At 41.0% G+C, this 15,521-nt stretch overlaps 2 protein-coding genes across 2 annotated transcripts; one reads left to right on the top strand and one right to left on the bottom strand.

The window, feature by feature from the left end:
- Positions 1–415: 415 nt before the first annotated feature.
- Positions 416–5,165, top strand: cyp19a1b (cytochrome P450, family 19, subfamily A, polypeptide 1b). The gene is made up of 10 exons (XM_069161952.1): positions 416–642; positions 1,651–1,839; positions 2,312–2,462; positions 2,545–2,699; positions 2,800–2,976; positions 3,064–3,178; positions 3,263–3,377; positions 3,455–3,617; positions 3,700–3,944; positions 4,029–5,165. Exons 2-10 carry the CDS (start codon positions 1,701–1,703, stop codon positions 4,278–4,280), a joined length of 1,512 nt encoding a protein of 503 aa, XP_069018053.1. The 5' UTR covers positions 416–642; positions 1,651–1,700; the 3' UTR covers positions 4,281–5,165.
- ap4e1 (adaptor related protein complex 4 subunit epsilon 1) lies at positions 5,158–15,439 on the bottom strand. Its single transcript, XM_069161953.1, has 21 exons — positions 15,139–15,439; positions 14,250–14,321; positions 14,005–14,128; positions 13,327–13,400; positions 13,125–13,246; positions 12,825–12,984; positions 12,523–12,689; positions 12,351–12,424; positions 12,127–12,249; positions 11,937–12,046; positions 11,719–11,858; positions 11,153–11,265; positions 10,915–11,033; positions 10,369–10,671; positions 9,742–9,853; positions 9,525–9,663; positions 9,174–9,429; positions 8,402–8,959; positions 8,131–8,321; positions 7,893–8,053; positions 5,158–7,050 (listed from the first exon to the last, which is right to left on the bottom strand). Exons 1-21 carry the CDS (start codon positions 15,277–15,279, stop codon positions 6,890–6,892), a joined length of 3,420 nt encoding a protein of 1,139 aa, XP_069018054.1. The 5' UTR covers positions 15,280–15,439; the 3' UTR covers positions 5,158–6,889.
- Between the last annotated feature and the right edge of the window lie 82 nt (positions 15,440–15,521).

Genomic DNA, 15,521 nt, shown 5'->3' with positions numbered 1-15,521 from the left:
TTCCCTTTCAAGTTTGCATATATGATTTCATTCAAGTAATGCACACTGTGAACCATGTAAGCAAAATTTCTAAATATAATTTGTAGGACGAAGCTTTTCTTAAATCGTAAATACATTCTTTTTCCCTTCTCTTGTTTCTCTTTTTGAACTGCTAGGTTAATCCCCGCTCCTTTAACACAGGTCAGTCTGACCCAGCTAATTAATTTCCCCTTAAAAAGCCTGCTCGGTTGATGAATTGGACAGTGGGGCTTCTTTCTGCACAACAAAGATAAATGTGAAGTAAGGCCATCTGAAAAAAATAATGCAGAGTACAACCAATGAAAGACCTGTGGTTCTTGCATTCTTATGGGTAAAAAAAAAAAAAACACTTTCTGTGTTCTTTTTGAAGCTGCTTTGTGGTTCAGACGTGCACCGTTGTCCGGCCTGTTCAGTGCTCTGCCTTGTAAAGGTACTTGTAACCCCAAAGTGGCAGCGTTTCTAAGCAACCAGTAAAGTGAAGGCTCAACCAAGGATTTATAAACACTTGAATCACAGTGATTTATTTGGAATAAGAACGTTGATCACCTTAAAAACCAGCGGAGGAAGTCCCACATCTCTTAACACTGCACTCTAACTTGTCAGGAGTAGCAGAGGATAAGAAAAGTAAGTAGCATCATTTGGTCTTATTTTAACAAAGAATTTAAAATAAAGAAGGAAATTACTTTTAAACATAGTGCTATAATAGGTTAAAATGTATAATCTTCTTTGTTTAATGTTAGATATTCTGCATTTTAAGTTGCTTTTTGTGGACTTATTGTATTGAGACACTGTGTTTACTATAACACTGTAATTTGAATTATAAATGCAGCATGAAAATATTCATACATTTTTTGGTTTCACAATGTTGAGCTGTTTTACAAGCCATGAGAACAGAGGAGAATTTTTTTTGTTGGATGGATATCATGCACAAGTTTGTGCATAAGTAATATTACAATAGGAGGGGATTGAGTTAAATCAAAGTGCACCACTTCAAACTGAGTTGAGACTTATTACTTTACAACTGGAATAGAAGCTGACCTTCATTGCCTCCTCTAAGGAGAAATCCTGTCATCATCGCTATGCTCCTATTTTCTGATTTTGAATCCATCACACTCCCTCTAATCCTGTATCATCTGCTGTCCAGGTTTTAAAAGTTACCGCAGCATAATGGTGTAAAGAGGAGAAGATAATAAGAATAACAAGATGGTCCTTAAGTAACCCACTGTAATAATTATGAAAACACGGTTAATGAATTTTGATGCAGGACTGTTAAAACTGTAATAACAAAATTACATGAAAGATATAAATATTATATACAAATTAAAAAGGAACTAAAAAGGTGAGGAATGCATCCTTAAACTGATTATAATGACATTAGATTTAGAGTCTAACAACTGTGACTTTGAAACCTGAGCAACACAAACAGTTCATCATTAAGCTTCATGCAGGTGTATTTGAGATTTAAAGTGCATTGGTGCTGTGTTACCTCTCAGCACTGAAGGACAGCAGGATTTCATTGAAGGCTGTCCGCAGACTCGGGTCCTTCTGTTTTGTTTTGACAAGTAGATAAACGGACCTTGTTTTGTCTGCTGGTTAAAAGAGCCTTAAACCTTTCCTCCTGGCAAACTGCAGACACAGTAAGCCCACTCAGGTGTGTATACCTGGCTGGAGATACGAGGGGAATGCTGCCGCTAGAGACGCTCCCCATGGGCCCCATGCTGCTGGATGCGGTGTCCGAAGTCACCGGCTTCCTGCTTCTCCTGCTGCTGGTGTTGCTGCTCTTCACCGCCTGGAACCAAACACACCGGTCACACATACCAGGTGAGAGAATTCAGCTTCTGCTCCTTCACATAAATGTTACAACTAGAGGTGTAGCAAGAATGGTCTCTTCAAACAATACTGCAAAATGTCTTGTAAAGACGTCTTATAATCCCATGAGGACATTGATTTTAGAATTCTTCAATAAAATTCTTTAAAACTCATTATAATGTAACTCATTATGATCATAATACCCATTGTAACAATTCAATCTGTAATACTCATAACAGGAATATTAGAGATTTTATTTGGGACAGAACGAAAACAAGCATTTGCACGTCACATAATTAATTAATATTGATTCACAAACAAGACGTCCTCCTTTCCTGCTGCTCCTGACCGCATGGAAATATGAGTGGAGCCTGTGTACCTGAAGATGAATTCACTCTCTTTCGCAACTAACTCCAGCAGACTGGGTTCTTGCCAAGATGGGAAACTGTCACGTCTAAATTCCTGACCGGTTTCTCTCCCTCAGGTCCTTCCTTCTTGGCAGGACTCGGCCCAATTCTCTCCTACACCAGGTTCATCTGGACCGGGATTGGAACAGCATGCAACTACTACAATAACAAATATGGCAGCATTGTCCGGGTATGGATTAACGGGGAGGAGACGCTCATTTTGAGCAGGCAAGTCTTCTGAGGTCAAACTCTCAGCACTCACTTTGCAGTAGATCTGTGATGACATAAAGTCGGAGCTTCTCCCCTGCAGGTCCTCTGCAGTGTACCATGTTCTGAGGAGTGCCCACTACACGTCCAGATTTGGGAGCAAAAAAGGGCTCGAGTGTATCGGGATGGACGGGAGGGGTATCATTTTCAACAGTGATGTCCCACTCTGGAAAAAAGTGAGGACATATTTCTCTAAAGGTGAGAAACTACCTCAGACAGAGTGTATAGACTTGTGGTGCCTCATTTCCCGACAGAAATACAGCTTCACAGAACTACAGCACTGTTTAATGTGTGTCAGCTCTGACGGGCCCAAACCTCCAGAGGACAGTGGGAATCTGTGTGAGCTCCACAGCCAAACATCTGGAAGACCTGGAGGACTTGACGGACCCCTCTGGACATGTGGATGCTCTCAACCTCCTGAGAGCCATCGTGGTGGACATCTCCAACAGGCTGTTCCTCAGGGTGCCACTCAACGGTCAGCTGCACATTTACTGTACATACACTGCACTACATTGCACTGAAGCCTGCAGCTCCTGATGATGTTTTGTTCATAATTACTCAGAAAATGACTTGCTGATGAAAATCCAGAACTACTTTGAGACCTGGCAAGCAGTTCTAATAAAACCTGATATATTCTTCAAGATAGGATGGCTGTCCAACAAGCACAAGAGAGCAGCGTAAGAGCTTCGAAACATCAGTAATTTAATATTTAATTTGAGATTTCTTTCACCTAATCTTTGTGTTGCTTCTTGTGCCAATAGTCAAGAACTCCAAGACGTGATGGAGAGCTTGCTTGAAATCAAAAGAAAGATTATTAATGAAATGGAGACGCTGGATGATGATCTTGACTTTGCAACAGATCTCATTTTTGCCCAGGTCAGTCTCCTTTACTGCGTGACCTGATGTTACTGTGTGTGTTCTGCGCTCTGATTACCGTCCACTCCGTTTCACAGAACCACGGAGAGCTGTCAGCTGATAACGTCAGGCAGTGTGTGCTGGAGATGGTGATCGCAGCGCCTGACACACTTTCCATCAGCCTCTTCTTCATGCTGATGTTGCTGAAACAGAATCCAAACGTAGAGCTGCAGATAGTGGAGGAGATGAACACTGTCTTGAGTTAGTGCACATCTACAATGCTGTATTTGTCGCAGTTTCAGCCTGGCAAATAGAACTACTCTAACATGTCGTTCATTTACAGGTGGTGGAAAAGATGTAGAAAATACTGATTATCAATGCTTGAAAGTGCTGGAGAGTTTCATCAACGAGTCTTTGAGGTTTCATCCGGTGGTGGATTTCACCATGAGGAAAGCTCTGGAAGACGATAGCATCGAAGGCACGAAAATCAAGAAAGGAACCAACATCATTCTCAACATAGGTCTCATGCATAAGACTGAATTCTTCCCAAAACCCAAAGAGTTCAGCTTGATGAACTTTGGCAAAACAGTAAGTCCGCTGAATGTTGTGCAACAATATGTAACTATGAAGAAAAACAACAACAGTGCAGTGTTTACTTCCTCTGTGCGGCAGGTGCCCAGTCGTTTCTTCCAGCCCTTTGGCTGCGGGCCTCGTTCCTGCGTGGGCAAACACATCGCCACGGTGATGATGAAGGCCATCCTGGTCACGCTGTTGTCTCGTTACACGGTGTGTCCTCGCCAAGGTTGCACCCTCAGCAGCATCAGGCAGACCAACAACCTGTCACAGCAGCCCGTGGAGGACGAGCACAGCCTGGCCATGCGCTTCATCCCTCGAGCGACTCAACCTCAGCGCGGGCAGCTCTGAAACATGAGAATACTTTAGGATGAAAACATCTTGGTGTTGCATTTGAAGTGTGTAACTACTAAAATGAAGGTGTTAGACCTGCCTAAAGAAAAAAAACAAACCCACTTCATAAACACTTGTACTACGGCCTAACATTAAAAGAAAATTTGTTATAGCAGCAGTTGTTTTTCCAACTTTGACATTACTTGCCTTTTAAAAAATACAGTTGGAGGTTTTAGCTGATACACAGCAAAGCAACTCATGTTTTCTGGCCCGGGGAGATTTCCTGTTATTGTCTCCAGGTAAAAAAAAGTTATAATTATGAATAAAAGCAACGTAACATGCATCATGTTTTAACGTGGTGCCAACTTGCCCTTCAGCATGATGAAGATCCGGACTGAGACAGACGTGGTGTTGCTCGTTATTGAAGGAACTCTTATAAAGGCAGAAAAAACTCATAACAGCACAATAACAGTCAGTTACATGGATAATTTAGTGCACATACAGTCTGTTTGCTTTACCTTGGTATATATTTCTATAATCTACCATCAAAAGAGCAATACGATGGAGAAGCAGCAGCAGTGAACATTAGTGGACATTACACTGTGAGAAATGTGGATTTAAATGTGAACTGAACTAAAGGGGTAGTAAATCAATACCAAAATATATTTCACATTTGCTTAAAGTAAACGAAGCTCATTTAACAAATACATTGAATATTTTTTCAACATAGAAATGATCATATAACTGTAAGAGAGAAAAATCACATCAAAAACTATCAATAATTAATATTTCTTGTTATATTATTGCAACTTATTCAACATCCAATACATCTGCTTAGTAGCTTTTAAAGGCCCACATGATAGCGTATATTAAATGAATAAATCAGTTAGTCAAATTCAGGTTAATTTCCATGTGTTGAATTTATTCAGAATTTAGCAGAAGGCAGTGACAGGCACTCCAAGAAACAGATTTTTCTCTGTACCACAGGCACAAATCAAACACGCCGTCTCGGCATTAGAACATAAGGCGTCGGGTTAAAGTTGAGTTTTAGATACATTGTTAGTGTCGCGCTGTGCTTCAAATCATTACCAGGCAAGACAGAAAAAAAAAAAGAAGCAAACTTTCCCTTTAGGCTGAATAAAATAAAACAGGCTGAGACTCGCCTTAAAAAGTGAGATTAAAATCGACCACAAAGCATCAAACAGTGCATGAATCATCATGATTTCATTTCTTTGAATGAAATGATTAAAAAACACTTTCTGTAAGAATATAAACTTAATAAATATGTTATTTAATACTGCATTGATAGAAAAATATAATAATCAAAGACCACTAAATTCTACCCCTAACCAAACTGACTGACCAGAAACATGAGTGCATAGATAATCCGGTCACACAGAAGGAAGGCAGCATCTGCAAAACATCACTATTATGGTAAGTGAACAATGTAGAGTGAGATCACTTCTTTGTCTAAAACAAAACAACCTCATCATACTTGTAAAAATGAAATGAGGGGAGTTAATGTCAGCGTAATTCAAGCTTTTAGAGAACGAACAATGTAAACCTTCTGAAACTTCAGCAGTGCAGACTAACAGGTTGTTCTTGGACAGCAGTTTTCTGTAAATGCCATTTTAAAGTTTGTTGTAATAAAGTAAAAGTTCATTTATCAAATTACAGAATCCCTGTCATTGACTTCCAAAATGAGCCGTTTCAAAATTCTTCCTGTTTTTTTCATTTCATTTCAAATAAGATGAACCAGTGTGAGTGATTCTTCAGATGCTCATTCATTCAAGTCTTTGTTTGAAGTGGGGCAGAGCAATATCAGCTCAACTATTACACAAACAATAATGAGGATATTTTCTGATACGTCTCACAAAATAGCATGTAAAATAATATTCACATGAAAAATAATCAAACTCAAAGCACCATGAACTCTGTTCCATCTTTAGGTATCACGCACGACCAAGAACTTCAGAGGTGTAAAACCATTGTGTAAAACAAAATCTTTTTCTTCAGTTTTGTTAGTTCATCATAGTTGCATGATTCTGTGGAAAGTCAATAAACAATAATATTGACTTATTTAAATCCAAACGAGCTTCACTGTCATGATCGTGTCAGCCTAAACAAATAAAGCTGATTTTTAAAATCAGAAATGAGGATGTAAATATATTTTGTTATAGTTTGCCCATTTAGACCACAGGAAGAAGAAATGGTAGAAATTCATTCTTTTACCCTTTGAGATCAGTTTAAAGGGGAATCATACAAATAACACCATCATGATCCAACTCAGGAACAATTCAGCCATTATGAAGCCCTGTCATCCTTTTAAGACAAGAGTGTCATTGTGAAACATCCACTGGAGGTCAAACACACCATCTTCTAGCCCTGAGCTTATTACCTTAACTTGACTTTCTATAAAATCAGAACTCGTGTAAATCAAAACCCACAAAATGAATGAGAGGGAAAGAGGCAAATAAATATTTAAGACTGTAATGTAAAGATTTGGCTTCACAAAGTCAGATGTCTCTGGTTCTGCTCTACAGCTCTGTGTACCTTCCTCCCCCAGTGGCCGAGGGTCCGCTGGTGCGGTTGCTCAGTGTTGTCAGTGCTGGAGCTGCAGTCGGGGCTCAGTGCCCCTGTAAAGCTCTCTGACAGTGATAGATCAGGCAGTCAGGCAGGTCGGGGATCGGAGAGCGCAGCCACACGGCCAGCGTGCCGGCATGTACGCGACAGTGCATCAGACATGGCTGATCCTGGAGGAGGCGGCAAGCGACGATACCTTCCACACCTGAGGGAGAAAGGATGGAGGTTAGTCACTGATAGTGTAAAATACATGGTAGGAGGAGGGGTTGCATTTAACCTATTGATCTTATAGTGGATCTCAGCACCTTTCTTCAATGAATCTATGTCAATTTTAAAATCTAACAATGTTTATTAGTATTGTACCATTGAAATAAACTAACAAATGAATACATTACTTCTAATAAGGCATACTTTATGAGGTCTTTAAAGGAATAACAACAGATTTTAGTGCCTCTTGATGCGAATATGCAATTATTTAGATATTTATAGCTATTTATTACTGTACTTATTACCAGTTCTGGGTTTTTTTTTAGCTTATGGGCTTCAAATGTTTTAAAGTTCTGTGATTAACAATATTTTTACTTCTTTCCTCTGTAATGATTTGAGAGGAAAGTTGCCAAATACAAAGAGTTGAAAATTGCTTTTATGTTTAGGTCCTTTAAAAGTATGCCTGGTTAAAATGTATCACTTAGGTTATAAGCAGCACTGCACATAAGTGAAAAACAAATGCACAAGTCATTGAACAAAATCCTCTCCACATCGTCCACTAGCTTCATCAGTACAGTATGTACTCATCTGTTAAAATAATTTAGTAAATCTGTTATTTTCTAGCTCGGGGATACATTTTGATGCCTAAACAAACTAGTCAACACAAATCAATAAATCTGAGTATTCTAACACGTATCACGTTATTGGCCGAGCTGGTTATTACATACATTAAGCATGAAATCAAACCCTCATTAATGCTGATATAAATCAACAGCTCAACTTTGGGGTTCCACTAAACAAAGGCTGAGATCAGTCTGAGGAGGAAACGTGTGCAGTCACCTATAATTTCTACAACATGAAGCTGAAGTTTCTTCTTCAGCACGTTCAGAGTGGCTGTGAGCGGCTCTTGGCCGTCACTTATCAGCATCAGATTCTGCTTTGTGTCATGAGCGAAGGCCAGCCACATCGACCCGTACTCCTCTGTGGACACCATCAAAGGTCTGCAGGAAACATGTGAAATGAATGAACTTGTACTCAGTGAAAGGCCACACTTGAAACAGCAGCATTAATGTCTCACCTGATGAAGCTGCTTAGAGGGAGTTTGTATGAGAACTGCACTGCCTGAGGCGTCCCAGCAGGCAGCAGGTAAGATACCATCCCGTCCACTTCAATGTGAACTGAAGGCCTCTTCGCAGTCAGGGAATACTGACACACTGCTGCACTGTGGCTTCTCAGCTCCTCCACTGGACTGTCACACACACAGCATACCTGAAAAAAAAGACACATCCTCTTCATCAAAGACTAATGGACACTCTACAAGTCCACTGGTCATTTTCGACTGAAATTACCTCAAGTTCTTCAGAGTCAACCTGCACTCGTATCTGTTGGATGGCAGAGTCTGAGGAGTTGGTAATAAAAACAACCAGCACTAAGGAATCCTCTTTGAGCACGTGACAGGCTGAGAGGTGCAGGCTTTGGTCGGTGCACAGAGGAGTGATTTCTGAGTGAGAAAGTCCAGAGAGCTCTGCAGGAAGATGAGAAGTGAGGCACAAGTCTTCAGGTCTGTTTGGGTCTTCATGTGGAGCAGGATCAGCAGCGACCACACAATCATCCCCGATGAGAGCGGGGTTACTTCCCTTTACGTCACTGTCTGTTAACCCTGCCTCCATATCACAGGTGCCATTAGCAGCCGTGAGGCCCTGCGAGAGCTGAGATGTCTGTTCAGGTGAAGAAAGGACCGGTTCAGCGGTGATGTTGGAGTCCAGGAGGTTGTTACACAGCAAGTTATCCACAGTGCTGGGAGGACAGACGAGGGAGTTGGACATTTGCTCGCTGGTGCTCAATGATGTGCACTGACCCTTGGCTTTTCTCCTGAAACGCTGGGGTGCCGGCTCAGATTTTCCCATCTGTTCGAAGGAAAACTTTGAGTTGTGGTAGTACGTTTATAGTATTTCATTATACATCATATTTTTGTCTTTGTAAAAAAGCGACTTTAGCTGGTTCACAGTAAATGACCTCCAGCTGCCAAAAGAACATGTTCAAATATGTATTTATTATCAAGTTGCAAATATAATATAAACAAATTCATCCAGACCAATAAATAATAGTTAAAAAGCTCACCAGACACACAGAGCTCTGAGAAGCCAGACCAACAAAAAGGGAAGAGGCCAGCTGCTGCTTCTCATGTTCGGACTCAGGGGTCGGGGTCAGAGTCGGAATCTGACTGTGTGAGCGGTCACCTTCGCCCTGCTGGCTGGGAGACATGAGGGGACTGGGGACCTCAACCTGGGCAGCTTCCTCCACAGATTCTCTCTGGGCCAGATAGCCCTCCCTGCCCCACACCCTCTTCACACCATCCAGCTTCAAAGTTGTAGAGCTGAGACGGAGACAGTGAATCAGCAGAGTGAGTTTAAAAGGGTAAACGGGAACCTAATTCTGCCAAGCAGATGCATGCCTGCTGAGTCCACATACCCTCCTTTGTGTGAGAGGTCAGTGCTATCGCCTGACAGACCAGAGCTCATAGACAACAGAGTGGGAGACTGTCTGTCGGTGATGCTGCAGGAGGACATGCTGATTGGCAGGGACAAGGCGTAGGGCTCCAGGCTCAACGCTGAGACAGACAACAAAGTCAGAACAGATCCAAACAGGGCAGCAAGCACGTATACAAAATGTTTTTCCAAGGATTTACCTTTTGTCTGAGCTAGTTCCTCTTGCCGTTGATGGGGAGGCTTGTATGGAGCAGCGCCAGCAGCCAACGCCTCTGACACAAATCCATCCAGAAATGACAGCGAGGAATCCACCTTTAAATCAGCATAATTACAGCTGTTAAACTTCTCCTTAAATGCAGCTACAAAGGTAAACTAAATATGTCTGAGTGCTTTCTTATTTTACACTCTGTTTCGCCACAGAGACAATTGAATTACTGTGTAAAAATGTAAACATCAAGATCTGATCTGCAATTGACTGAAACTGCGTAAAATACTGAATGCATTTCTGTGGTAAACCCCACCCTTTAAACTACACCACACATTCTAAAACATGCCCTGACTACAGCTGAAATGAGTATCGCTTTTATTTTGGGATATACTGTCATTAACCTAATTAATCATCGTGGAGGGCAAGTGCGTGCAGGTTTTTGCAACCAACAGCCAACGAGTGCTCAACCTGCCAAACAGCCGTGGGCATTTAATGCTAGTCAAATTTAATGTTTCAAAGTTGACAATATGTCAGATTTCTGTAACTATTATTGTAAACAACATTACAATCACAACACAGTGTGCACTTAAACAATATTATTATATATTACGTGCGTCACCTCCACGGGCTGCATGCCGGCACCTCGCGGTAACACCCTGGCTCGTAGTTCAGAGTCTTGGCTGAGGTGCTGCAGCTCCTGTGCTCTTTGTCTCATTACTGTGTCCAGGGAGCTGCTGTGCGTCTCAGAAACCTCCTGAGCAACAGAAACACCGGCACCACCCGCAGAGAGCTTGATCATCGCCATGAGGACCCAGGTCTTGGTTTCACTGCTGCTGTTCTTCATGACCAACAGCTTGGCCAGCAGCCTGAGGACTGCGGCTGGTTCGAGATCCTCCCTCAAATGAGAGTATTCCCCGAGGACCTGGCAACAGCAGAGGGACCAAACTTCAGCGTATATATATATTTCGATGGTTTTTGGTTCTTAGAAATACAAAAATGTCTTCTTAGAGTCATTAAGATTGCAAATAAAACACAAAAAAAGTGTAAAATATGGGACCTTTAAACCTAGTATTGCACTCCTTGTATGTATTGTGTTCTACTTTTTTTCTCTAATTATTATAACATAAGAATGATGCCACCTGCTCATCGCGTGAATGGCACTCACCCAGCTGATGACTTGGAGGAAGCGCTGTGGCAGTTTGCCAGGCTCTCCTCGCAGCAGAGAAACATATGAATTCACAGCAAACAGCCTCAACTTCCTGTCCTCCTCCACACTGTCAAATCCTGGCCATTAAAAACAAATGAAGCATGAAAAATCCAATCAATGTCAGTATCATATTACTGAACTGGAATACCACAACGCAGGATCACAATTACATATGTTAAGTGTGTGTTTATCTCACCCTCAGACAGCAGCTTAAGGAAATTGTTTGTGATGTCAGGCTGCATCGTGTCTCCACCGACTGAAAACACTGTGTTCATCGTCTCAATGAACCATTCGTTGTCTGGTGCATATGTGGAAAGGTTTATAGGAAAAATACAACACAATTTCATAAACAAGGTATGAAAAGTAAAGATTAGATTATTGTTGTTAATCAACAACAGTAATGTTGTTAATCAACAGTAATCACAACTCATTTAAATATTACGCTTCAAAGAGCACCAGTGTGGGACTTTTACATACACATGAACGTCCTTTACATACAAGCTTGAAGCCATGAAGAACCAGTACAAATCTATAGGAGGATAAATAGCAATGCAAACCATAGTTTCTGTTAGGTCTCTTTTAATCTCTCTGTACCAGAAGCAGAAATTTGATCAAATGAACTTGTATAAAAGAAAATTTATACTGATTTATAAAAACCAAAATCACCATAATTCTGTGACCGTGGATTATTGTTTTAGTATTTCCCAGGAACAGTGGGCCAGTGGAGATAAATGAATGGAAATTTAACACTCAGAAGGATATTTTTCTGCCAGTTCTGCCACTTTCCCCACCAGGTCGATGGTCGTGTGATCATCTTTGGTGATACGCAGAAAGTCCAGCATCTTCTCAACGATGACTGTGACATTCTGGGCGTTAGTGATCCGAAAGAGCAACTCCAGCGTCTACAAGAGAAGAGAAAAAGCTCCATGATGCTGAAAAACCGCTGATCTATCTCATCTATCTACCAGCATCCGCCTCACCTCCCGCTTGATTATAAGGTCGGGGTGATCAAGACACTCGATGATGGTCATCTGATGCTGCAGGGCCAGTTTAGGATCCTGCTGGACCACGTAGGTGAGGGCCTTCAGGCCTGCAGTAACAACAGAAATGCAGCGTTCATATTGATTTTCAGTGGAGAGAAATTACTTAAATTAAATCTTTGGCTCTTACCTAGATATTTTAGATTTATCTTCGGTGACAAAACAAAGTTGCCGATGCACTTTGCAGCTTTTTCCAAAAGTTCAGATTTAGGATGAATCGTGTAAACACATTTTACACACTCATATAAAATTGCTGGAAAAAAAGAGAGATGTATATAACGTTGCTGAGGGAATCACTGAAAAGACTACAAACAAATGCATTTATTAGAAACACTAATTACAGATTTAAAATACCATAGGTGATGTTATGGTTCATCTCTGCTCTTCGTAAAGACTCGTCGAGGACTTCATGCATGAGCTCACTTGTGCTGTGAACACAGAGGAGATGCACCAAATCTACTTGCAAGACAATCACGTGGTATCATGGACAGCCGGTTCATCTGAAGACAGAAAAAGTCATCTCTACCTCTGGTCATTTTTCCCAAGTAAGGAGAGAATTCGGAGCAGCTGGATTTGAAGCCACGGAGCAGGGACACTGTGATAGTTAAAATCCATAGGCAGCTTTCCTCCCACCACCTGCTTCAATATGGTGACAAAACTGGCCGTCAGGTCCTTATAACCTTCTGGATTCTCCTGTAACAAAGGAAAACAAATACATCACAGAAGTAGATTATATGGCAGAAGGTCAAACTAAAATGTTTTTATTTTTAAGTTGTTGCAAAGTCGCAACCTAATGAATAATTCCAGAGTCCAGAGAAAACAAATTACCTGGATCATCTGTAAGTAGATGTGAAGTGAAGCTGTCATCACACCGGGATCCTTGTCACACAGAGCTTTACGAAACTTGTTGTGGATGTGTTGAACTTGATTCGGTGCTATCAGGTAGAATTTATACAAAGCCAGGACTGCTTTTCGTCGAATGATTTCTCTACAAGTTTGATTTTAAGAAATACTCATCAATTATAATATTCAAGCAGATTTTTCATATTCCACTTTTCGGTATGAGGAGGTACACATTAATGCATCTGGGTATGTAATCGATCGGAAAAGGCAACAAGTGTGTCTTACTTTGGATGATTAAGTTTCTCCTCCACCAGCGGGAGGATTGCAGGTATCATATCTTTGGGGAATATTTGGCTGACAACAGTTAAAGCCATGCACACTTCGATAAGATTTGTACTCTGAAGATCCTGCAAACACAAAATACATTAACATCCTGTATCCTCTAACAGACATTATATGAATAAAGCTGTAAAAACCTGACACCAACCTTTAACACGGTGTTCACTAGGAGAAGAAGCAGCTCGTGACTTTCATTCAGAAACAACGAAACGGCGAGGTAACCTGAAAATCGCAAATAAATATAAAAGTACTTTGAAGACGTTTCATATGTAAAATTGTCATGTTTTGAAATGAAAATGGATTCTGCAAAATCTCTCCAGTCTGAAGGTTCAATATTTGTGCTTATTTCAAAAGAGTTAATACACAAAGCAGCGTTAACATTAAGAGGGAACCCAGGTGAGCTTAACTCCAAAAAAGTCCTGGACTCCCTCAGAGACAATAATTTAGCAGGATTGATGACGCGTGTGTTTTATTCATCAGGGTTCATGGGCTGCTTTAATTTTTTATATTAATTGTGAATAGTCACATCAGCGTCTGACCAGCTGGAGCTCCTGACAGCACATTTAATTCACCAGTTTCTCTTTCATCTCATCAACACCCTGCCACAGTAATGTTTCCATGCAGTGACAAATCAGTTATGAAACAAAGTAGTTATGAAAACATAAACAGGGTAAAATTTGTCACCAAGTATTGAGGTCCAGCTGTCAGTGGCTGTGACAGGTTTATTGCTGCTGCTCATGGACTTCATGTAGATAAAAAAGACTTATTGAAGCTTTTAACACAGAAGAAATTAGTACATTTTCCAGCTGATTAGAAAACAACGTACCGACTCTCTTCTCCAGAACAGTGCCTTGTTGAGCCAGTTTAATGGCATGAATGTAGCTGAACGAGGCCTCGTAGCCCAACATTTCACAGTAGATCGTTCTCACCATGAGCTCCTTCATCTGCCTCTGAAACAGATTATGACAAAAGGAACAATGAAACACGTCAGTGACTTCAGGCATCACTCGACCAATCTGAATCATGTGGTTTCTTGTGGAAAACCGAGTGGTAAAACCAGGAGAGCAGTACCATGGTGGTGTTGGGGGAGGACACCTGTTCTTTGATAGATGATAGTTCACGTTGAATAAGTTTCTCTTCTTCCTGCACAGAGAAACACAGTTTCTACATATCAGTACCTTACAGAGAAGTGCTTCCAGGTACTTATTTCAGCACTTTTTCAAGTAGATGAGTTAAGTTTATAGTCATAATAACAGAGCCAGTGAAGCACATCTAAATCTTTACCGTTTTAAGACTATAATGGGCAAAAATGATTTTTCTTACACTGAGCTGATGCCTTTGTGGAGATGTCAAACTCCCGTGCCTTTGGTGCAACATCTTAATAGTATCGCATTGCTAATGATAATGTGGATATCTTAGTGCTTTATGTTTACTTTAATCCATTAATGTTTTTTACCTTGATGTATGCAGCTGCTTAATAATCCTCAGTGGTCGCTTTTTACACTGTCTGGTAATTAAATCAAGTTTGCTTATGTTATGTGCAATCATTTATAACCTTTGACCTCTGATGAACAGTAACAAGAAGTTCAAGTTTTCAGGTTTGACTCGACATCTAAGTTTGTGACCGCAGAACATACTAGCTGCTGACTCTCACATCTCCAATGTCCGAGTTTACCACAAACACATGAACGCACCAGCCAGGACTAGTTGTTAAAATAGTCTGATCTGCTTTCACTTGTTTTACCACAGGACAGTGATAATATTAACTTGAGTCTGTTTGTAAATCAGTTTATGACTCAGCACAAGGATGAGTGACAGATAGTTAGTGGGTTCAAACAAACAAACAAACAAGAGTTTATTTTAGACTTAGTCAGCTGACCAATAACGTAAGAGCATCATTGACAAGTGACCAGGTTAAGACTCATTTTACCTGAACCTCTATTTCAAAGGACAGACTCACATGTTTGGACGTCAGCTCGGTGATTCCTCTGATGAGGTTTCCTAGTTTGGAGGTGGAGGACAGTTTGGCTGAGCCCAGCTGGGAGTCAAAGGAGAGGAGGCTCGGCAGAGCTGTCAGCGTCTTCTCCACAACATCGCTCATTTTGGCAGAGAAAAGCGGGTCCGTGTGGCTGGCTTCCTCCTCCCAAAACACGATCTTTAAATCACCTACCCATCACAATAAGACTGTGTTACACAGAGACACTGGACGTCGGCTGTTACCAATTTAAAACGATTACATGAGGGAGACGCAGGATAGCAGGTCGGCCATTGTTTTGAATCAGCAGACTGACGAGTCTGGTTGGTGATGTCACTTCCGTTTAAATTGAAGAAACTTTATTGAAA

The sequence above is a fragment of the Embiotoca jacksoni genome, unplaced genomic scaffold (genome assembly GCF_022577435.1).
Source record: "Embiotoca jacksoni isolate LCO1_2020_lvr unplaced genomic scaffold, fEmbJac1.0.p SCAF_3, whole genome shotgun sequence".
NCBI lineage: Eukaryota > Metazoa > Chordata > Actinopteri > Embiotocidae > Embiotoca > Embiotoca jacksoni.
Note: the sequence above shows the minus strand (reverse complement) of the source record. Positions and strands in the feature narration are given on the sequence as shown.